Raw genomic sequence first — 21526 nt, forward strand, 5'->3', positions numbered from 1 at the left:
GTAGAGAACCAATTCCTGATCTATAGGATAAAATGTCATTCTTTAGGGAGGGCAAGACCCTGTTTTTCTTGCTAGATTCTACAACTGGACATTTTTGTCCTACTTCCTGAAGTTTCACTGTGATAGGAGAGATTCTCCTTCACTTCTTGGGCTAAATTATTAGTGGAATATTCCTATGATGTTTTTGAATGATAGTTTGTTAGCTCCATTGTCCGTATTATTTCACCTTGGGTTTCAGAACGCTGTGAGAAACACTTATTAACACCAAAGATGTCAATAATCACTCTCCTAAACTGCCTCAATGGTACTGTCCCAATACAAAGAACCACAGACACACTATTCAGATTTCTAATTTATTATTAAATTACATAACAAAGCTTCTTCTATACAGTCAGAAAATGCACATTTAGATGAGAACAAAAATGAAGTACAAATACAATAAACCTGGTTCCAAGAAGCCATTTTAAAAGCAAAAAATTAAAAAGTGCATTTGGAATAGATTTTTTAAAATCTGTATTGGCATTTTTTTCATGAGGAAACATCTTCCATCATGGTAAAGTGTGATTGGAATTGATTTCTCTTCCTCTCTAAGAGCTAATAGGATAGGAATAGATGCAAATACTTTGATACCAAAGTGACACTTTGCAGTAGACACAAAGAAAATAAGATGCCTCAGGATATGGCTCAGCTGTCTCAGCTTCTTACCCAGTAACATCCTCAGAGTCACTGGTTCCTGATTTTCTTTTGCCCTATAAAACTTATGGGTAGGCAGGTTCATAAAGGAGTAAGATTAGTTTATAAAGATCATGATGAAAAGCTGTATCTTTTTGGAGACCAGGCTAAACAACTCCTATCCCCAAAGAAGAATGGAACAGAATCATTTAAATTCCCAGTAGAATCCATTTCCTCTTTACATTTGCCACAAAATTCAGTGTAACACTAGACATGGCCATTCACCCTCAATAGCTTCATATTGCAAGTTAGAAAATGCAGTCAGTTTCCAAGAAATCATATCTGGCTAGTGATCAAACATGAGGTATTAGAAAACCAAAAAGGCTAGTCCAGTTCTTTAAAGTCCTTTTCATCAGGTTGAGATCATTAACAATGAAACAGAAAAATTCATGGTGGGAATGCAAGTCCAAGGTGCCTCAGTTCCACAGAGGCCAAAAGTCATTGCATCAAAAGGCTCAATAAGTACATTTTTCTATTCCGCATCCAACAGGAAAGAACTAGAGTCAGTATTATTTGGTTCCAGGTACCAAAAACGCCCTCATGCTGACTTCTCTCTCTCATTACCCATCTCCACTCTCAGGGTCATACTCCCATGGCTGATGTGAGTGCTGGGCAGGATGTAAAAAGACATTCTCTAGAAAATTTTGGCAAGCAGGAGAAAGGAAGAATGGAGAAGAAAAGCCCTTTTCTAACATTAGAAAAATATGGGTGAGCAATGCTGCCTGTTACAGGGACTCCCTCAGTATCATTAATAGTGACAAGAATATAGAAATACCCAGGACAGATCAACTAAAGTACTTGAATATCTGGGCTTGAACTTGAGTAATAGATTCATTAACCATTTTAAACTAAAGTTACTGGCACACAGTAAAGCAAACTCTCAGAGAACTATACTTTTTGAAATCTCCTGCCCTTTTTGTTACCATGATTTCTCATTTCAAGTGAAATGGGAAGTTCTGAGTGATTTAAGATCCCTAAAAGACATGGGTTATGTAAGACATGACTGAGAGAGAAGAACTTCCTGTAACAGGCAACATTTGGGACCAGGAATAGAAAACTCCTTGCACCTGGCTCCAATAAGCAACTTACTGTTGGCCCCTGAGCCTAGTAACTGGTTTGTAACGACAGCAAAAGGTTGAGAAAAGTAAGCTGTTAAAAAAAGAAAAAAAAGGCTAACTGGCATGAAACTGAAGAGAGTTCAAATCAGCCACCATGGGACCCAAAGGGAGCCTCTGCTTGTCGATGGCACACGCCTGTCCCTCCTCCAGGGCTTCCTTCCACAAAGGAAGGAACCGTAGAGGAGAAGCGAGCCCTACGTTCGGCCCTGGGTCACCTCACTATGGGTTACACCACTGCGAGGTTAGTCAGACCTGTCTGACACCAACATCTACACCACACTTTCTCAACTTCCTTAGAAGAACTTGTTTATTTTCATAAAGAAAATAATCAACATAATTCTATTACTTCATTTAAGCATGACCCTAATGGAAAGGCTTACCAGCTATCAAAAGCATTTGTTTGCTCAGCTGCACCAAGCTAGATTAGCCCAGGTCCTAGTTTTACTCTCATGCCACCATCAGCTTTCATGAACACACCAAATAATCAGACCAGTAAAAAACACTGGTAGTATAATTAAATAAATAACTTTATTTATGATACTTCAGATTTTTATAAATGCTGACTATATAGCAACCAAAGTCCCACAAATTCTAGCTGAGGCACAACCACCGATCAAGACCCTTTGAAAAATCAAAGATAAATAAAGAGTCAGGGGAGAGAAGTTTTGTTCTCCCAGGAGACAATTTAATAAATGAACTTACTTCTCTGATCTTTCAAGGTTCACAGTGGGAAAACTTATATTTTCTTTTAAGGGCATCCCCAATCAACTGATTGATCAATCAACCCATATTTAGAAAAATAAACCCCATAGTTAAAAAAAAAATATATCAATTGTTCTTCATACCCAGAACATAATGAAACTCTAATGCCAGAATGAAAAACCTCTGAGTTACTGTACCCAACCAGAGGTTAGTCTACTGATCAGCCTGTAATCAAGTTCATCTGAATGTCACCATCAACACACTGTGATGGAGTGAAGAACTACATGCTAATATCCTTTTATTTCCTGTGGCATGGTCTCAAACCAATACCATAAACACCACAGTGCATTCCAGAGGTGAAGAGGAGCCTTCTTTCTTGGTAAGAACAGCAGATGTTGGAAGTCTTCGACCTATTTGTCGGTAGTTCAGTTAGAAAAGTCGTAACATTTACAGAAACCAGGAAATGGTTAAACTTGAAAAGAATTCTGGTGGGTGGTTTAAGATTTTGTCACTGTCCAGGGTGGTAACAGAAGACAGATTCTGACAGTGCAGACAGAAACAGATTCTGGTATTTTCTCCTTCAGTAGTAAAGCCCCTCATTCTCTGAATGTTTGGGAAAGCCTAACAGATTTGGAATGAATAGGTTTTCACAGAACACAGAATTCCTGGTACATAAGACAGGGGTTCTTAAACTTTTGCTCCTACATGTGGAACATTTACAAATGGAATCATCTGGATGGTGGCCCCTCACTCAGTGTCTTTTTACACGTGGCTTGTTGAAGAGATCACAAGGAAAATCAAGCATTTTCCTCACTTGGTTGTCAGTGTTAATCATGACATGAGGAGGACAAGTTAGGGGCACTGACTGGCTTTTTGTCGTGATAGAACTGGAATTTTGTTTTCTTGTAGTAATAGATATTACTCAATAGAAGAAATTAACAAAAAGTAAAAAATAATGACTGACCAAAAAAAAGCCTGTCATTCTTGATGGTTTTTCCAGGAATACAGTTAACCCGAGTGTGGGCATGATTAAAAAACAAGATAAAGTCTTTTTTGCAGTGTTTGTCTTCTGTTTCAGATAACCTCAACTGTGTTGAAGATGGCCTGTGAAAATCTCAAAGATTCTTTGAAAATTGCCATTTTCCTTGAACACCAAAAAAGTTGGGGACAAAGAGTAGAAATTTATAGCACAGATTATCAAGAAATGACTTGGGATTTCTCATCATGAGTGTAAAATAAAAGGAGAAAGCTATTTTTATTCACAACTCCATCTGGTGGCTGAAAGGAAAGCAGTCTTTGGATATAGAGAAACCTGGTTTTTTGAAGAGTCCAGCTTCATGACCTGGCTTGTCATCAGCCTTCAACACTATCATCGAAGCATGGAAATTCTGTTTCTGATGGGTTTACTTACCTCTTGGGGAGACAAAACATCTTTTTTTTTTTAGAAACTAAAAACAGAGGGAAATGTGTGTTAGAAAAGATAGCACAGAAAACCTGTGATTTCCGCTCAACCTGACCATGTCAGAGTCCATCACTATCAGTCTTGAATGAATCCTGCCGGTCAGGCTAATTAGCAGGTCAGTCAACTTCTCCTTTCTATTTTTCTTCTTCTGATCAGGGTGTGAAAGTGGTGGCTGTCAAGAGTCCCTGGAGATGTCCCATCAATGGAATGCATACAGCAGCAACAGGATGGTACAGACGCCAATAACACCACCCAGGATGAGGGAGTCTCGCCGCTTCCTAAGGTTGATTCGCTGGATGAGGCTGTTCACAGCAGGAAAACGATCTTTGGGAAATCTTTATTAAGGTCATATGTGGAAGAAGCCTCTTTAATGAAAAGTCACAGGAATCACAAAAAACAGAGACCAGTCGAGCCCAGAAAGACAAACGATGAGAAGAAGCAGAGGGGAAGAAAATCGCACTGCGGGAGCTGCGGCACACACCAATGCCTTAAGCTCAAAGGCCCAGGCAAATCTGAGTCCCTTGGTGCACTGCAGGACACGAGGAAGAATAACAAAAAGGAAAACATTGAGAGAGAGGAGGAGACAGCAGTGATGACTGCTGCCATGTACTGAGGGATTACTGTCCGGGTAGGAGCCAGTGTGGTCAGGAATGAAGGAACCCTGCAGGGCAGGGAGGCAGAGGTACAGCCAGCTACCACCACCACCATCCTGCATTTCCTTCTCTTCCTCTCTCTCTCTCTTAAATCCCTTTCCTGAGGAGACAGGGAAGTTCTTCCAGAAGGGTTTTGAGGAGTACATGATCTCCCCACAGGGTGATAAGCCCCCCTGGATCCAGACAATTGGTGGGAACAAACTCTAAGGGTCTATATAATCAAACGCTAGTTAATTATTTAAAAATTTTAAATTCACTTAGCAGGAGTGGGCAGGAATAGGGTCAGAAGGTGGGTTAAACTGCTCTGACTGCCCTTTGTGGGGAACGCAACAAAAGGAAAGAGGAAACTTTCAGTTTCAGGAGTTTTACAGCAGTCACAACTGTATTTTATTTGGTATTGTAAGATATCTTCCTATCTTACTTGGTGGTATGTTGTAATCCAAGCACATGCCTGTGCATCCTATACTGTTTTGCATTTCCAGCAGTGGTTTCTGACTACAAAAACTTACATGGTGTCAGGTACAAATCTCATATAAAGCAGATGCTTAATCTTTTCTGGCTTGGTACAAGAAGGGTCAACACTGCCCTTAGAAGAAATAAGAAAACTTTTGACAACAGGAAGGAAACCCTGTCTGTAGCGAACACATTTCTACCTAGTTTATCTTTTAGGGGAATCTCGCTGCTCCTTCTCTAATAATCCAGTTCAGTTCATGTAACTGGGTGGGGCTGATGTTGTCCTCTGCCATCAGGTGTACATACCCACTCAGGGCTGGCAAGAGGGAAGAGTCCCTCCCCTTGGCCAGTGGCTGGGTTAGGCAGTGACTCAAGTGAGGGCAACCACAGTCCTCTTTGGACATGTGCCAGAGTTGTTAGAAATTCCATAATTTTTGATCTGGCAGGAGGTGACCCCGTTAGCCATCTCTTATCAGCACAAGGAGAAAATGTGCCTGAGAATAAGGCCATCACGTAAGTAAACAGAAATGAGAGATGGAGGAGGGGAACAGAGAGCAGAAAGGCAGATTCTTGATAATAAAATCTGAGCCTCTGCATCCCAGCCATCCATTAAGCCAAATTCTACCCCTGAATTTTACAGACATATGAACAATTCCTTTTCCTCACTAGGTCAGTGTAAATTAGGTTTCTATTATTATCTTTCTATGGAGTTCTAACTAATTAAACCCATTTTATTTGGTTTTTTTAAAACATATTTTTGGAAATGATTCTAATTTATGGTACTGATAAAATGAGATAATGTATATCAGAGTACTCTACTAACTGCAAAGCCCTATATAAAACAGAAATGATTTTAGATGTATGGTTTTACACTTAGGGTGACAAAGCAAGAACAAAATTCACCAAAAACTGGACAATATCAATACACTTCAGGATATTCTTTTCCTTAGGCAAATAAGGGATCAAACTAAAAGTGACCTCAAATTATCTAGGATCAGAAGATACTCAACTTTTGAAATTATAGGTCCTTTCCCTATTAAGTAATCGGGAAAGGAAACTTTTTTCTCTAAAAGGCTTGACTCCTCAAAGGAAACGGAATGTTTTTGGTCTCAGCAGTTTCCCTGCTGGATTTCTCAGAATATGAGTAGTACTAATTTAAACTGGGAAACTGAAGAACTAAAAAAGGCAGAGGTCACAACAAACAAGCAGCAAATCTATACTAGAGTTCAGCTTGTGCAAAAAGAAAATACAGTGATCAGCGCTTACACATGTGGCTGTCTACTTGCCTCCCTTTCTACACATATGCCACTGACTTATTCTCCAAAATGAAAAAAGAAAAAGCACAAAATTTATCACCTCTGTGTAAAAACAGCATGCACTGTAGAGTTCTAACATGGATTCAAGAGCTTTTAAGATGCAAAATAATTTTGTGAATAATTTGGAAATTATATTTATCATTTTTTTTCTAGATCTACTAGTATGAAACTTCTGGTGTGCTATCTTTAAGAAATGGCACTAAACAGTATGAACTTTCACAAAGTACAAGTGCAGGGCATATTCATAATACAGAATTACAGATGACTTCTACTGTCACTGACGATGGCAATCTGCCCAAGGGAGGGAGAGAGTGGTGAAGCACACGGAGATTTCCGCCCCCCAAAACACAGATTTCAAACTGTCAAAAAGGATACTGGCCAAAGTGTTCATTTTACTCTGAATTGATTTCAACATTCCTCTCTGTGAAGTCATATTTTCTTTTGTTGCCATAGCAATGCTGCAAGGGAGAAAAAGAGAAGCTCATCAATTGACGTTTAAGACGATCATGCATGGATTCATCGTACTTATAAAAATGAACAGAAAACCAAGGTGAATGACACCAGCTTTGAAAAGCACCTGGGAAGGAACATGAAAAAAAAAAATCATTTCCCAAGTCATCTTCCCATTGTTCTTTTTCTGAATGATCACTTTATCCCCAATGCTATCTTCTGATATTTTTTTGGACAAGGCAGTGGACCATTTCCTGTGTTTTGTTTTTTTTTTTTAAATTCAAAGTAACAAATGAACTAAGACAACTGACAAATCAACACAATACAAAAGCTTCTTCTTTTTTAAAAAATTTTTTTCCCATTTATTTTCATTAGCTGGAGGCTAATTACTTTACAATATTGTAGTGGTTTTTGCCATACATTGACATGAATCAGCCATGGATTTACATGTGTTCCCCATCCCGCTCCCCCCTCCCGCCTTCCTCCCCATCCCATCCCTCTGGGTCTTTACAATGCACCAGCCCTGAGCACTTGTCTCATGCATCCAACCTGGGCTGGTGATCTGTTTCACCCTTGATAGTATGCTTGTTTCAATGCTATTCTTTCAGAACACCCCACCCTTGCCTTCTCCCACAGAGTCCAAAAGTCTGTTCTGTACATCTGTGTCTCTTTTTCTGTTTTGCATATAGGGTTACCGCTACCATCTTTTTAAATTCCATATATATGTGTTAGTATACTGTATTGGTCTTTATCTTTCTGGCTTACTTCACTCGGTATAATGGGCTCCAGTTTCATCCATCTCATTAGAACTGATTCAAATGAATTCTTTTTAATGGCTGAGTAATATTCCATGGTATATATGTACCACAGCTTCCTTATCCATTCGTCTGCTGATGGGCATCTAGGTTGCTTCCATGTCCTGGCTATTATAAACAGTGCTGCGATGAACATTGGGGTGCACGTGTCTCTTTCAGATCTGGTTTCCTCAGTGTGTATGCCCAGAAGTGGGATTGCTGGGTCATATGGCAGTTCTATTTCCAGTTTTTTAAGGAATCTCCACACTGCTCTCCATAGCAGCTGTACTAGTTTGCATTCCCACCAACAGTGTAAGAGGGTTCCCTTTTCTCCACACCCTCTCCAGCATTTATTGCTTGTAGACTTTTGGATAGCAGCCATCCTGACTGGCGTGTAATGGTACCTCATTGTGGTTTTGATTTGCATTTCTCTGATAATGAGTGATGTTGAGCATCTTTTCATGTGTTTGTTAGCCATCTGTATGTCTTCTTTGGAGAAATGTCTGTTTAGTTCTTTGGCCCATTTTTTGATTGGGTCATTTATTTTTCTGGAATTGAGCTGCAGGAGTTGCTTGTATATTTTTGAGATTAATCCTTTGTCTGTTGCTTCATTTGCTATTATTTTCTCCCAATCTGAAGGCTGTCTTTTCACCTTGCTTATAGTTTCCTTTGTAGTGCAAAAGCTTTTAAGTTTCATTAGGTCCCATTTGTTTAGTTTTGCTTTTATTTCCAATATTCTGGGAGGTGGGTCATAGAGGATCTTGCTGTGATTTATGTCGGAGAGTGTTTTGCCTATGTTCTCCTCTAGGAGTTTTATAGTTTCTGGTCTTACATTTAGATCTTTAATCCATTTTGAGTTTATTTTTGTGTATGGTGTTAGAAAGTGTTCTAGTTTCATTGTTTTACAAGTGGTTGACCAGTTTTCCCAGCACCACTTGTTAAAGAGGTTGTCTTTTTTCCATTGTATATCCTTGCCTCTTTTGTTGAAGATAAGGTGTCCATAGGTATGTGGATTTATCTCTGGGCTTTTTATTCTGTTCCATTGATCTATATTTCTGTCTTTGTGCCAGTACTATACTGTCTTGATGACTGTGGCTTTGTAGTAGAGCCTAAAGTCAGGCAGGTTGATTCCTTCAGTTCCATTCTTCTTTCTCAAGATTGCTTTGGCTATTTGAGTTTTTTTGTATTTCCACACAAATTGTGAAATTATTTGTTCTAGTTCTGTAAAGAATACCATTGGTAGCTTGATAGAGAGTGCATTCAATCTATAGATTGCTTTGGGTAGTATACTCATTTTCACAATATTGATTCTTCCAATCCATGAACACGGTATATTTCTCCATCTATTTGTGTCCTCTTTGACTTCTTTCATCAGTGTTCTATAGTTTTCTATGTATAGGTCTTTTGTTTCTTTAGGTAGATATACTCCTAAGTATTTTATTCTTTTTGTTGTAATGGTGAATGGTAATGTTTCCTTAATTTCTCTTTCTGTTTTCTCATTGTTAGTGTATCAGAATGCAAGGGATTTCTGCATGTTAATTTTATATCCTGCAACTTTACTATATTCGTTGATTAGCTCTAGTAATTTTCTGGTAGAGTCTTCAGGGTTTTCTATGTAGAAGATCATGTCATCTGCAAACAGTGAGAGTTTCACTTCTTCTTTTCCAATCTGGATTCCTTTTATTTCTTTTTCTGCTCTGATTGCTGTGGCCAAAACTTCCAAAACTATGTTGGATAGTAGTGGTGAGAGTGGGCACCCTTGTCTTGTTCCTGATTTTAGGGGAAATGCTTTCAATTTTTCACCATTGAGGGTAATGCTTGCTGTGGGTTTGTCATATATAGCTTTTATTATGTTGAGGTATGTTCCTTCTATTCCTGCTTTCTGGAGCCTTTTTATCATAAATGGATGTTGAATTTTGTCAAAGGCTTCTTCTGCATCTATTGAGATAATCATATGGTTTTAATCTTTCAATTTGCTAATGTGGTGTATTACACTGATTGATTTGCGGATATTAAAGAATCCTTGCATTCCTGGGATACAGCCCACTTGGTCATGACGTATGATCTTTTTAATATGTTGTTGGACTCTGTTTGCTACAATTTTGTTAAGGATTTTTGCATCTATGTTCATCAGTGATACTGGCCTGTAGTTTTCTTTTTTTTGTGGCATCTTTGTCTGGTTTTGGAATTAGGGTGATGGTGGCCTCATAGAATGAGTTTGGAAGTTTACCTTCTTCTGCAATTTTCTGGAAGAGTTTGAGTAGGATGGGTGTTGGCTCTTCTCTAAATTTTTGGTAGAATTCAGCTGTGAAGCCATATGGTCCTGGGCTTTTGTTTGCTGGAAGATTTCTGATTACAGTTTCAATTTCCGTGCTTGTGAAGGGTCTGTTAAGATCTTCTATTTCTTCCTGGTTCAGTTTTGGAAAGTTGTACTTTTCTAAGAATTTGTCTATTTCTTCCAAGTTGCCCATTTTATTGGCATAGAGCTGCTGGTAGTAGTCTCTTATGATCCTTTGTATTTCAGTGTTGTCTGTTGTGATCTCTCCATTTTCATTTCTAATTTTATTGATTTGGTTCTTCTCCCTTTGTTTCTTAATGAGTCTTGCTAATGGTTTATCAATTTTGTTTATCTTTTCAAAACACCAGCTTTTAGCTTTGTTGACTTTTGCTATGGTCTCTTTTTGTTTCTTTTGCATTTATTTCTGCCCTAATTTTTAAGATTTCTTTCCTTCTACTAGGGTTCTTCATTTCTTCCTTCTCTAGTTGCTTTAGGTGTAGAGTTAGGTTATTTACTTGACTTTTTTCTTGTTTCTTGAGGTAAGCCTGTAATGCTATGAACCTTCCCCTTAGCACTGCTTTTACAGTGTCCCATAGGTTTTGGGTTGTTGTGTTTTCATTTTCATTCGTTTCTATGCATATTTTGATTTCTTTTTTGATTTCTTCTATGATTTGTTGGTTATTCAGAAGTGTGTTATTTAGCCTCCATATGTTTGAATTTTTAATAGTTTTTTTCCTGTAATTGAGATCTAATCTTACTGCATTGTGGTCAGAAAAGATGACTGGAATGATTTCAATTTGTTTGAATTTACCAAGGTTAGATTTATGGCCCAGGATGTGATCTATTCTGGAGAAGGTTCTGTGTGCACTTGAGAAAAAGGTGAAATTGATTGTTTTGGGGTGAAATGTCCTATAGATATCAATTAGGTCTAGCTGGTCCATTGTGTTATTTAAAGTTTGTGTTTCCTTATTAATTTTGTTTAGTTGATCTATCCATAGGTGTGACTGGGGTATTAAAGTTTCCCACTATTATTGTGTTACTGTTAATTTCCCCTTTCATACTCGTTAGCATTTGCCTTATATATTGTGGTGCTCCTATGTTGGGTGCATATATATTTATAATTGTTATATCTTCTTCTTGGATTGATCCTTTGATCATTATGTAGTGTCCTTCTTTGTCTGTTTTCACAGCCTTTATTTTAAAGTCTATTTTATCTGATATGAGTATTGCGACTCCTGCTTTCTTTTCGTCTCCGTTTGCGTGAAATATTTTTTTCCAGCCCTTCACTTTCAGTCTGTATGTGTCCCTTGTTTTGAGGTGGGTCTCTTGTAGACAGCGTATATAGGGGTCTTGTTTTTGTATCCATTCAGCCAGTCTTTGTCTTTTGGTTGGGGCATTCAACCTATTTACATTTAAGGTAATTATTGATAGGTATGGTCCCATTGCCATTACAAAAGCTTCTTAAAATGGTTTTAAAAGGAGCCAGCTACCAAAATATCCTTAATCAGGAAAAACTCTTTGAGAGGGAAGTAGGGAATTACAATTATAAAAATAGAACCAAATGTGTAACATATCACAAAATATTTATATACAACCAGCCCTTAATTTATGAAAAGATTATATTCCAAAATTATATTTGAGAATCAACTAGACAGCATATTAAAAAGCAGAGATATCACTTTGCCGACAAAGGCATACAGTCAAAGCTACGGTTTTCCAGTAGCCATGTATGGATTTGAGAGATGGACCATAAAGAAGGCTAAGTGCCAAAGAACTGATGTTTTTGAAATGTGCTGGAGAAGACTCTTAAAAGTCTCTTGGACTACAAGAACATCAAACCAGTTAATCCTAAAGGAAATCAACCCTGAATATTAATTGGAAGGACAAATGAAACTCCAATACTTTGTCCACCTGATGTGAGACACCAATTCACCGGAAAAGACCCCAATGCTGGGAAAGATTGAAGGCAAGAGGAGAAGAGGGTGACAGAGGATGAGATGGTTGGATGGCACCACTGATGCAATGGACATCAATTTGGGCAAACTCCAGGAGATAGTGAGGGACAGGGAGGCCTGGCATGCTGCAGTCCATGCGGTCACGAAGAGTCAGACATGACTTAGCAACTGAACAACAGGAACTACACTTCAAAAAAATATAAGTTGAAAGATAAAAGGAACCAGGAAAAATGCATGTTGTTGTTCCACCACTCAGTAACTGGCTACAGTAGGGCAGCTCCCTAGACCATCACATATTTCCACCACCCAATTCTTATCCTTCGTCAAGAATAGGAACCCCACTTGCAGTGTCTATAACTAGTATTCTACAAGCAACCCCCTTTCCCTTTTTAGGGGTTAACACTTACCATATGACCCTCTTACAACTTACTGTTTTAAGTCATGGACAAGTTAGGTGATGGCACAAACTAACCTGCTATGATTAATATCATTCCACTCTTTCTAAATGCATGACTATACATGTGTCTGCCTTTTTTGATGAATATATTAATATTTTAAAAATCATTTTACACAGATACGAAGAGCTACATAGAGAAAAATAAGGAAACGCACCAAATTATTAACCAATGTAGTGGTTGTATTTTAGGTGAATTCTTTTTCTTCCCTGCTTTATTTAGGTATATTTGACAAATATAAATTGCATACATTTTTTAAAAGAAGGATCAAGAAGAAGGAGGGAAGAAAATGATAAATGTAAGAAAATTTCTCAGATCTAAAGATAAGTTTTCAGATTGTAAAAGCCCACCAAATAGACTAAAAATGATGCATGTCAACCTCATCATGGTGAGATTAAACACAAACAAAAACATAGGGGAAAAGGGACATTCCTAAAAGATTCCAGAGGAAAATAGCATATCTTATGAAAAGTGAAAGTGAAAGTTGCTCAGTTGTGTCTGACTCCTGGTGAACCCATGGACTTATACTGCCCATGGAATTTTCCAGGCCAGAATACTGGAGTGGGTAGCCTTTCCCTTCTCCAGGGGATCTTCCCAACCCAGGGATCGAGCCCAGGTCTCCCGCATTGCAGGTGGATTCTTTACCAGCTGAGCCACAAGGGAAGCCCATCATTTACGAAGGACATAAAATTTTAATTGGGACTAGACTTAAACAATGCCTTAAAAAATGTGAAAATTATTTTCAACCTACAATTCTGACTTTTAGCTAAACACTGAATCAAGAATATGGGTAGAACAGGGACTTCCCTGGGCCCAGTGGATGGGAATCCGCCTGCCAATGCAGGAGACAGGGGTTTGATCCCTAGTCCAGGATGATTCCACACGCAGAGCAACTAAGCTCATGCGTCACAACCACTGAGCCCGCACTCTAGGGCCTGCTGGCTGCCAACTACTGAGCCTGTGTGCCTAGGGGCTGTGCTCTGCAACAAGAGAAGCTACCACAATGAGAAGCCCGTGCACTGCAATGAAGAGTAGCCTTCATCCACCACAACTAGAGAAAGCCCATGCAAAGCAGCAAAGACCTAGTGCAGTCAAAAATAAAATAAATAAAATTGAAAAAAAAAAAAAAAAGAATATGGGTAGAATAAAAACTTTTTTGAGATGTGTAAAGTCCAAAACATTTACTTCTTATTCTTTCTGAGGAAGCTACTAAAGAACATGGTCCAACATAATGAGGGGATAAACTAAGAAAGTAGAAGACAGTAAATCCTAGAAATAAGTGATTCCATTTAAGGAGGTCACTGTAGGATAATGGTAAAAAGATATCCCAGGACCCAGACAGTGAATACACCAGGTCTAAAGCACAGCCAGTCAAGCTTTGAGCAGAAAGAGGCAGGCAATGTCAATTTTATAACACATTAAATTTTATTTTTTTAATTAATTGATTTTAATTGGAGGATAATCACTTTACAATATAGTGATGGTTTTTGCCATACATCAACGTGAATTGGCGACAGGCATATACGTGCCCCCCCAATCCTGAACCTCCCTCTGCACCCTATCCCCTCTGGGTTGTCCCAAAGCACTGGCCTTGGGTGCCCTGCTCCATGCATTGAATTTGCACTGTCATCTATTTCACATATGGTAATGTACATGTTTCAATGCTATTCTCTCAAATTATCCCACCCTCGCCTTCACATTGAATTTTAGATCCAAGAAGATCATAAGAGTGAAACTAACAACATCCTTTGTATCACTAGTTCTTATTCCTAATGTTTCAGGTTAAGTGTCTATCTATGATAGAATATGATACATTTAAAATGTAGTTGTTTTATAGTAAATTTACTTTACCAGATATTTTAAAATAGGTACTATAGCCTTGAAAAAAGCAACAATTCAAACCTGGGCTGAGCAACAATCTTTGAATCATATATTCCTCTGTTTTCTTAAACTGGGACTATCACTATCTCCTATGCACTCTGACTCAGAAGTAGAGAAAATTAAAAAATAATTCCCGCAAAGCACTCTGTATTCCTTGGAGAACAGATATTATCATCAAACATTATGTTATTATCTTGTTGAATATGCATGATTTCCAGTACCACACAAAGTATATCTAGATATCCTTTCCTATCTCATTCCATCATCTGGAGTCAATTGGAGTGAAATCTAGGCTGTTGTTATTTCAAGGGACAAATATATGCAGGAACAAAACAAATTCCAAATAATAATGCTTTTAAAATGATAAATCATTGATGATTACTGGAACTTCAACATTCTCACCTATCCTGTGAACTAAACTCAGACTTTTTTTTTATTTAACAATTGCTGTTTAGTTGTCCAGTTGTATCCAACTCTTTTGTGACCCCGTGGATTGTAGCCCACCAGGCTCCTCTGTCCATGGGATTCTCCTGGCAAGAATACTGGAGTGGGTTGCCATTTCCTTCTCCAGGGGATCTTCCAGACTCAAGGATCCAACCCACATCTCCTGCTTGGCAGGTGGATTCTTTACCAATGAGACACCTGGGAAGCCATTTTTTCAACAATAGATAATACTAATTATACATTTAAAGCTTAAGAATAAACTTATAAATATTAGGTCTTTTCAACAAATTGATGCCAGTTTATATTCAGTTGTGTACATTGTTTTTAAAATGTAGCTCCAAAAGGAAAAGGAAAACTTTACAGCTAGAATTATGGGGAAACTTTAAGAAAAGAATCCCTGATAAAATGTGACCCAACTTCATGCACTGATGAAAGCAAACAAGCCACAAGGGAGATATTTCAGTCAACAATTAAGCAATTTTGTGAAAACTGTGGAGAGGTGGAAGACTCTGCATGAAATTCAAACAAAATTCCAAGATATGATAAATTCATCTTATTATAAAATTATAATTTATGATTTTCAACTATAGGAACATACTATAATCCACTGAATAGAATAAGAATCCATGAGCTCATTTCAACATAAAAATTTCAGGATATGAACACTGAAACTGAAATATTTAGAGGTAAAGAGGCATCATGCCTGGAACTTATTTACAAGTAGTTCAGAAAAAAAAACAGTGAAAAAGCAAATGTGGCAAAATGGTAACATTTGGGGAATCTAAGGTAAAAGGTATGTGTAAACTTTTAGTGCCACTGGAGCTTTCCTGAAACCTGAAATATCAAAATAAACAGTTAAAAAATATTAATAATAGAGCTGCCATTTAAATTAACTTAGTAGCACCCAGGGGATCTTCTCGACTCAAGGGTTTTACTTATATTATCTTTTTACTTATATTATCTGTAATCTTCACAACAATCTTTTAGGGTAGGTATTATCATGAATTCTGTATTTTTAAACACATAAGAACATGAAGATTCCAAGAAACTTGTTCAAGAACAGAGATCTAATTAAGTAACACAGTCAGGTTTCAAACCAAATCATACTCCAAAGCTCATCCTCTTTCAATAAGGCAGGAAATGTAGTAGTGGTTTAGACAGAGCTCCTGCTCTAGAGTTATTGACTCAGGTTTGAGGATCTGAATCCTCAATACTATTTGTTAGTAATGTGATTATGGGCAGATTACCTACCTTAACTTCTCTTTTGTATTGAAGATAGTATCTAGTGATCAGTGCCTATCTCATGAGTTACTGAGGAGATTAAACAACATATAGCATGTGCAACCCTTGAACACAATGCATGCTAAGTTGCTTCAGCTGGATCCAACTCTTTGCGACTCTATGGACTACAGCCCTCCAGGCTCCTCTGTCCATGGGATTCTCCAGCAAGAAAACTGGAGTGGGCTGCCATGCCCTCCTCCAGGGGATTTTCCCAACCCAGGGATCGAACCCACGTCTCTTACATCTCCTGCACTGGCAGGCAGGGTCTTCACCACCTGGGAAGCCCTGAACACAATACCAAAGTCTATGATAAGAATACAAATGTTTGTTGTTTCTATGTATTTCATGCTACCTTTCCTGAAAAAGTGCTTTAGACAGTGCTTAATTTTGAAGAGTTGAGACCATTACCAGTTAACTTTTTTTTTACTGTCTTAAAATAGGTATTTAAAAATTTATCAAACCTAGAGAATTAAGCAGTTAAAACGAACAAACAAGTTTCCCTTCCCTTACCTTAAAGAAGTTACTTCAATATTATTACAGATAAGACTAATTACTGTAGACTTTCTATAGCTGCTATGACAGAAACCAAGTCTACATAAATGTTACACATAAGACACTTAATAAATCACATGTTCAAGACTGTTTTCCATTAAAAAGTGAGAATAAAAAAAGACAGAGGCTGAAAATATTGAGAATGAATTCACTAGGTAAAAAACCCTAATGCCAACAGCTCCAAAACAAATGTTTTAGGCTTCAAGTATCTTACAAGGGGAAGTCATAGTAAAAATACATTACCAAGTAATAAAATTCCCATCTTTAAGGAAGATTAACTGACTTTAACTCTAGTTATAGGATTAATCTCATCTGTTCATTAATATGTAAACAAACAAAAAAACCCCATTTTTCCTACCTTATTGTCTCTTCTATTAGACGATCTGAGCTGCAAATAAAAAGAAAATTCAAATTCTGGAATTATTAAAACCACATTTAAAACTTGCACTTAATTTTTCTATATTTTACAGATAGATTATTTTTCCAGTCATTTACGTGAAAAACACCCAGACTTTTGAAATCAGCTAGAGAAAATTCTGGACTCTGAAATTAGTTAATCCACATATATAGTTTTCATCTTAATTTGTAGGCTTAAATCTATTTCTTCCACAGAGATACTTAATGATTAAAGTCAGAACAGTTTTAATGAGAGCACAAAAAAATAAAACTACTTCTTTAATCTAGATAGCTCCAAGTTGTCACCACTGTCTATCCAAAACTTCAGAATTACAGCCAAATTGTTGAGACAGGATAGGCAATATAGTTTCAATGCCTATAAGCTGTAATTATCTACATCTTAAAATTTCTTCCTTTTTTGAAAAACAAAATCAAATCTCAGCTTGGCACACTTTAGAATTCAAGAATCTGAATAAAGATACCAATGCACCATTGATCGGTAAAACATTTCCACTTATGCATCAAATACTAGAAAGAAAGACTCCTCCAAAAAATCCATTTTAGGGAGGAATGCACAGGTAGCTAAGCTTGGTAAAAGGGCAGCTTTACAGCGGGAAGAAATAAAAACAAACTCCCAGACATATGTATCCATTTGGCATAAAGACAGCATAATCTAGTAAAAACAATTTAAAATTACTCTCCTTTGGGGATACATAATATATAATCAAGTGGAATCATCCTTTGTAAACAAATACTTCATAACAGCCCAGAGGTATTCCAAAGAGGCACCCATTGTCTACGATTAAGCAATAAGTTTCTGTTTCTTTCAAGAAACCAATTTAAACTAGCTGAAAACAATGAGCTAAATTTCGTCATCAATTACTGTACCAAGGAATCACTAAAGCCACACTTAGATATTAATTCTGTTTAAAAAGTAATTCACTTCCCTCAATACACAAACTGCAAATGATACAAATTTCAAGCACATATTTTAAAGCAGTTTAACAAAATGTAAGAACCTGGCAAAACCATTTAGGTTAATAACTAATAAGAATCTTTTAAAAGAGGAGGTGAATAAAAGAATAAACAAGTAAATGAGTAAGCAAGCAAGAAAACAAACAAGCAAGTATGTAATAAATAAAACTTAAAAACTGATCCCTTTGTAAACTGTAAAAAAAAATCTGATGAAGTTGTCACCAACCAATGAGATAATTTACATCAAGCACTGCGGTGATTTCAGTATTCCACCTACTTATAGTTAACCAGAGGGACCCTATGCCTTATTTACTTTTATATAAATATCTTCTAAGACATCTGAACAATACTATTAAGCTACAGTAGGACACAAAAAGCTAAGTACTAACAGAGTTTTATATTACAGATAACATTTGGAAAATACAGAAAAAACAAAGATGAACATAGAAATCATTTGTAACCACTCTTCCATTAACACAGAAAGTGAAGAAGAACTAAAGAGCCTCTTGATGAAAGTGAAAGAGAGTGAAAAGTTGGCTTAAAACTCAACATTCAGAAAACTAAGATCATGGCATCTGGTCCCATCACTTCATGGCAAATAGATGGGGAAACAGTGGAAACAGTGGCTGACTATTTTTCTGGGCTCCAAAATCACTGCATTTGGTGACTGCAGCCATGAAATTAAAAGACCCTTACTCCTTGGAAGGAAAGTTATGACCAACCAGGATAGCATGTTAAAAAGCAGAGACATTACTTTGCCAACAAAGGTCCGTCTAGTCAAGGCTATGGTTTTTCCAGTGGTCATGTATGTATGTGAGAGTTGGACTGTGAAGAAAGCTGAGCGCCAAAGAATTGATGCTTTTGAACTGTGGTACTGGAGAAGACTCTTGAGAGTCCCTTGGATTGCAAGGAGATCCAACCAGTCCATCCTAAAGGAGATCGGTCCTGGGTGTTCAATGGAGGGACTGATGTTGAAGCTGAAACTCCAGTACTTTGGCCACCTGATGCAAAGAGCTGACTCATTTGAAAAGACCCTGATGCTGGGAAAGATTGAGGGCAGGAGGAGACGGGGACGACAGAGGATGAGATGGTTGGATGGCATCACTGACTCAATGGACATGGGTGTGGGTGGACTTCGGCAGTTGGTGATGGACAGGGAGGCCTGGCGTGCTGTGGTTCATGGGGTCACAAAGAGTTGGACACGACTGAGTGACCGAACTGAACTGAACTGAACTGAAGTTACCTAGAGACAGAGTTAAGCACCTGACAGAATTCTTCCCAGTTCAGTCAAGGGGAGAAAAAGGAGAAAAATAAAAGCTGAATTATTAGCAATGAAATCAGAAAGTTACATTTTCTATTTAAACAAAAAATCAGTAGACTTTTTAGAACAGTTTTAAGTTTGCAGAAATATTCAGCAAAAAGTAACAGTCCATATACCCTTCCTCCCACACCTACTATTAACATCTTATATTATTACTGTGGTACACTTGTTACAACTGATGAACCAATATCGATACATTACTAACTAAAGTTCACAGTTTACATTAGGGTTTACTCTTTGCAGTTGTACAGGTCTATGGGTTTTACAAGTGTATAATGTCATGTCATGTATCCACCATTACAGTATGATATAGAATAGTTTCACCACCCCAAATATCTCCTGTGCTCCAGTTCTTCCTCTTTTTTCCTCCTCTTCCTACTCTGAACCCCTGACAACAGTTGATCATGCCTTTGTTATGTAATTGGAATTATATAATATGAAGTATACAAAAAAGAAGACTGACTTCTTTTATGCATTTCAGGTTGCTCTGTATCTTTTGGGGCTTGAGCCTATTTCTTATATCACTGAATAACAGTCCATCAAATGTATGTACTTAACAGGTTGTTTATCCATTCACTTTTTGAAAGACATCTTGGTTGCTTCCAACTTTTGGCAATTAGAAGTAAAGCAGCTATGAACATTCATGGGCAGGTTTTTACTTAGACGTATTTTCAATTTGTTTAGGGCTGTGACTGCGGGATGGTATGGTAAGACTATTTAGCTTTTTAAGAAAAACTGCCAAACTGGCTTCCAAAATGGCTGTTTTTTTATGATTTTAAGTTTTTTTTTTTTATGATTTATGATTACAAGTGGCTTTATATTTCCCACCAGTAATAAGAATTCCTATTGCTCCATTTGGTGGTGTCAATGTTTTCGATTTTAGTCATTCTAACAGGTATGTGGTGGTATCTAGTAGTTTTAGTTTGCAATTCCCTAATGACATACAATGCTGAGCAGTTTTCACATGGTTCTTTGCCAGCTGCTTATCATCTCTGATGAGATACCTGTTTGGATCTTTTGCCCACTTTTAAATTTCAGTATTCTTGCCTTGAGAACCCCATGAACAGTATGAAAAGGCAAAAAGATAGGACACTGAAAGATGAACTCCCCAGGTTGGTAGGTGCCCAATATGCTACTGGAGATCAGTGGAGAGATAATTCCAGGAAGAAGGAAGAGATGGAGCCAAAGCAAAACCACCACCTAGTTGTGGATGTGACTGGTGATGGAAGTAAAGCCCAATGCTGTAAAGAGCATAGAACCTGGAATGTTAGGAACCTGGAATGTTAGGTCCACGAATCAAGGCAAATTGGATGGTCAAACAGGAGATGGAAAGAGTGAACATCGAAATTTTAGGAATCAGCACACTAAAATGGACTGGAATGGGTGAATTTAACTCAGATGACCATTATATCTACTACTGTGGGCAAGAATCCCTTAGAAGAAATGCAGTAGCCATCATAGTCAACAAAAGAGTCCGAAATGCAGTACTTGGATGCAATCTCAAAAACAACAGAATGATCTCTGTTTCCAAGGCAAACCATTCAATACCACAGTAATCCAAGTCTATGCCCTGCCCAGTAATGCTGAAGAGCTGAGGTTGTAGATCTATGAAGACCTACAAGACCTTCTAGAACTAATACCCCCAAAAGATGTCCTTTTCATTATAGGGGACTGGAATGCAAAAGTAGGAAGTCAAGAAACACCTGGAGTAACAGGCAAATTTGGCCTTGGAGTACAGAATGAAGCAGGGCAAAGACGAATAGAGCTTTGCCAAGAGAACACACTGGTCATAGCAAACACCCTCTTCCAACAACTCAACAGAAGACTCTACACATGGACATCACCAGACGGTCAATATCAAAATCAGACTGATTATATTCTTTGCAGCCAAAGATGGAGCAGCTCTATACAGTCAGCAAAAACAAGACAGGGAGCTGATTATGGCTCAGATCATGAACTCCTTATTGCCAAATTTAGACTTAAATTGAAAAAAGTACGGAAAACCATCAGATCATTCAGGTATGACCTAAATCAAATCCCTTACAGTGGAAGTGACAAATAGATTCAAGGGATTAGATCTGATAGAGTGCCTGATGAACTATGGATGGAGGTTCGTGCCATTGTACACGAGGCAGTGATCAAGACCAACCCCAAGAAAAAGAAATGCAAAAAGGCAAAATGGTTGTCTGAGGAGGCCTTACAAATAGCTCTGAAAAGAAGAGAAACAAAAGGCAAAGGCAAAGGAGAAAAGGAAAGATATACCCATTTGAATGCAGAGTTCCAAAGAATAGCAAGGAGAGAAAAGAAA

The 21526-nt window shown here is 37.7% G+C and overlaps 1 protein-coding gene across 2 annotated transcripts in view; it reads right to left on the bottom strand.

The window, feature by feature from the left end:
• Positions 1-339: 339 nt before the first annotated feature.
• Positions 340-21526, bottom strand: part of GOSR1 (golgi SNAP receptor complex member 1) — a 59003-nt gene continuing 37816 nt past the window's right edge. For both annotated transcript variants that reach the window (XM_043478833.1, XM_043478823.1), the window contains exons 8-9: positions 6812-6894; positions 340-4338 (exon numbers count right to left, since the gene is read on the bottom strand). In XM_043478833.1, coding sequence (XP_043334768.1) covers positions 4214-4338; positions 6812-6894 — 208 coding nt within the window. In that variant the 3' untranslated portion in view covers positions 340-4213. The remainder of the gene's footprint in view (positions 4339-6811; positions 6895-21526) is intronic.

The sequence above is a fragment of the Cervus canadensis genome, chromosome 1 (genome assembly GCF_019320065.1).
Source record: "Cervus canadensis isolate Bull #8, Minnesota chromosome 1, ASM1932006v1, whole genome shotgun sequence".
In the NCBI taxonomy this organism is placed as follows: Eukaryota; Metazoa; Chordata; class Mammalia; order Artiodactyla; family Cervidae; genus Cervus; species Cervus canadensis.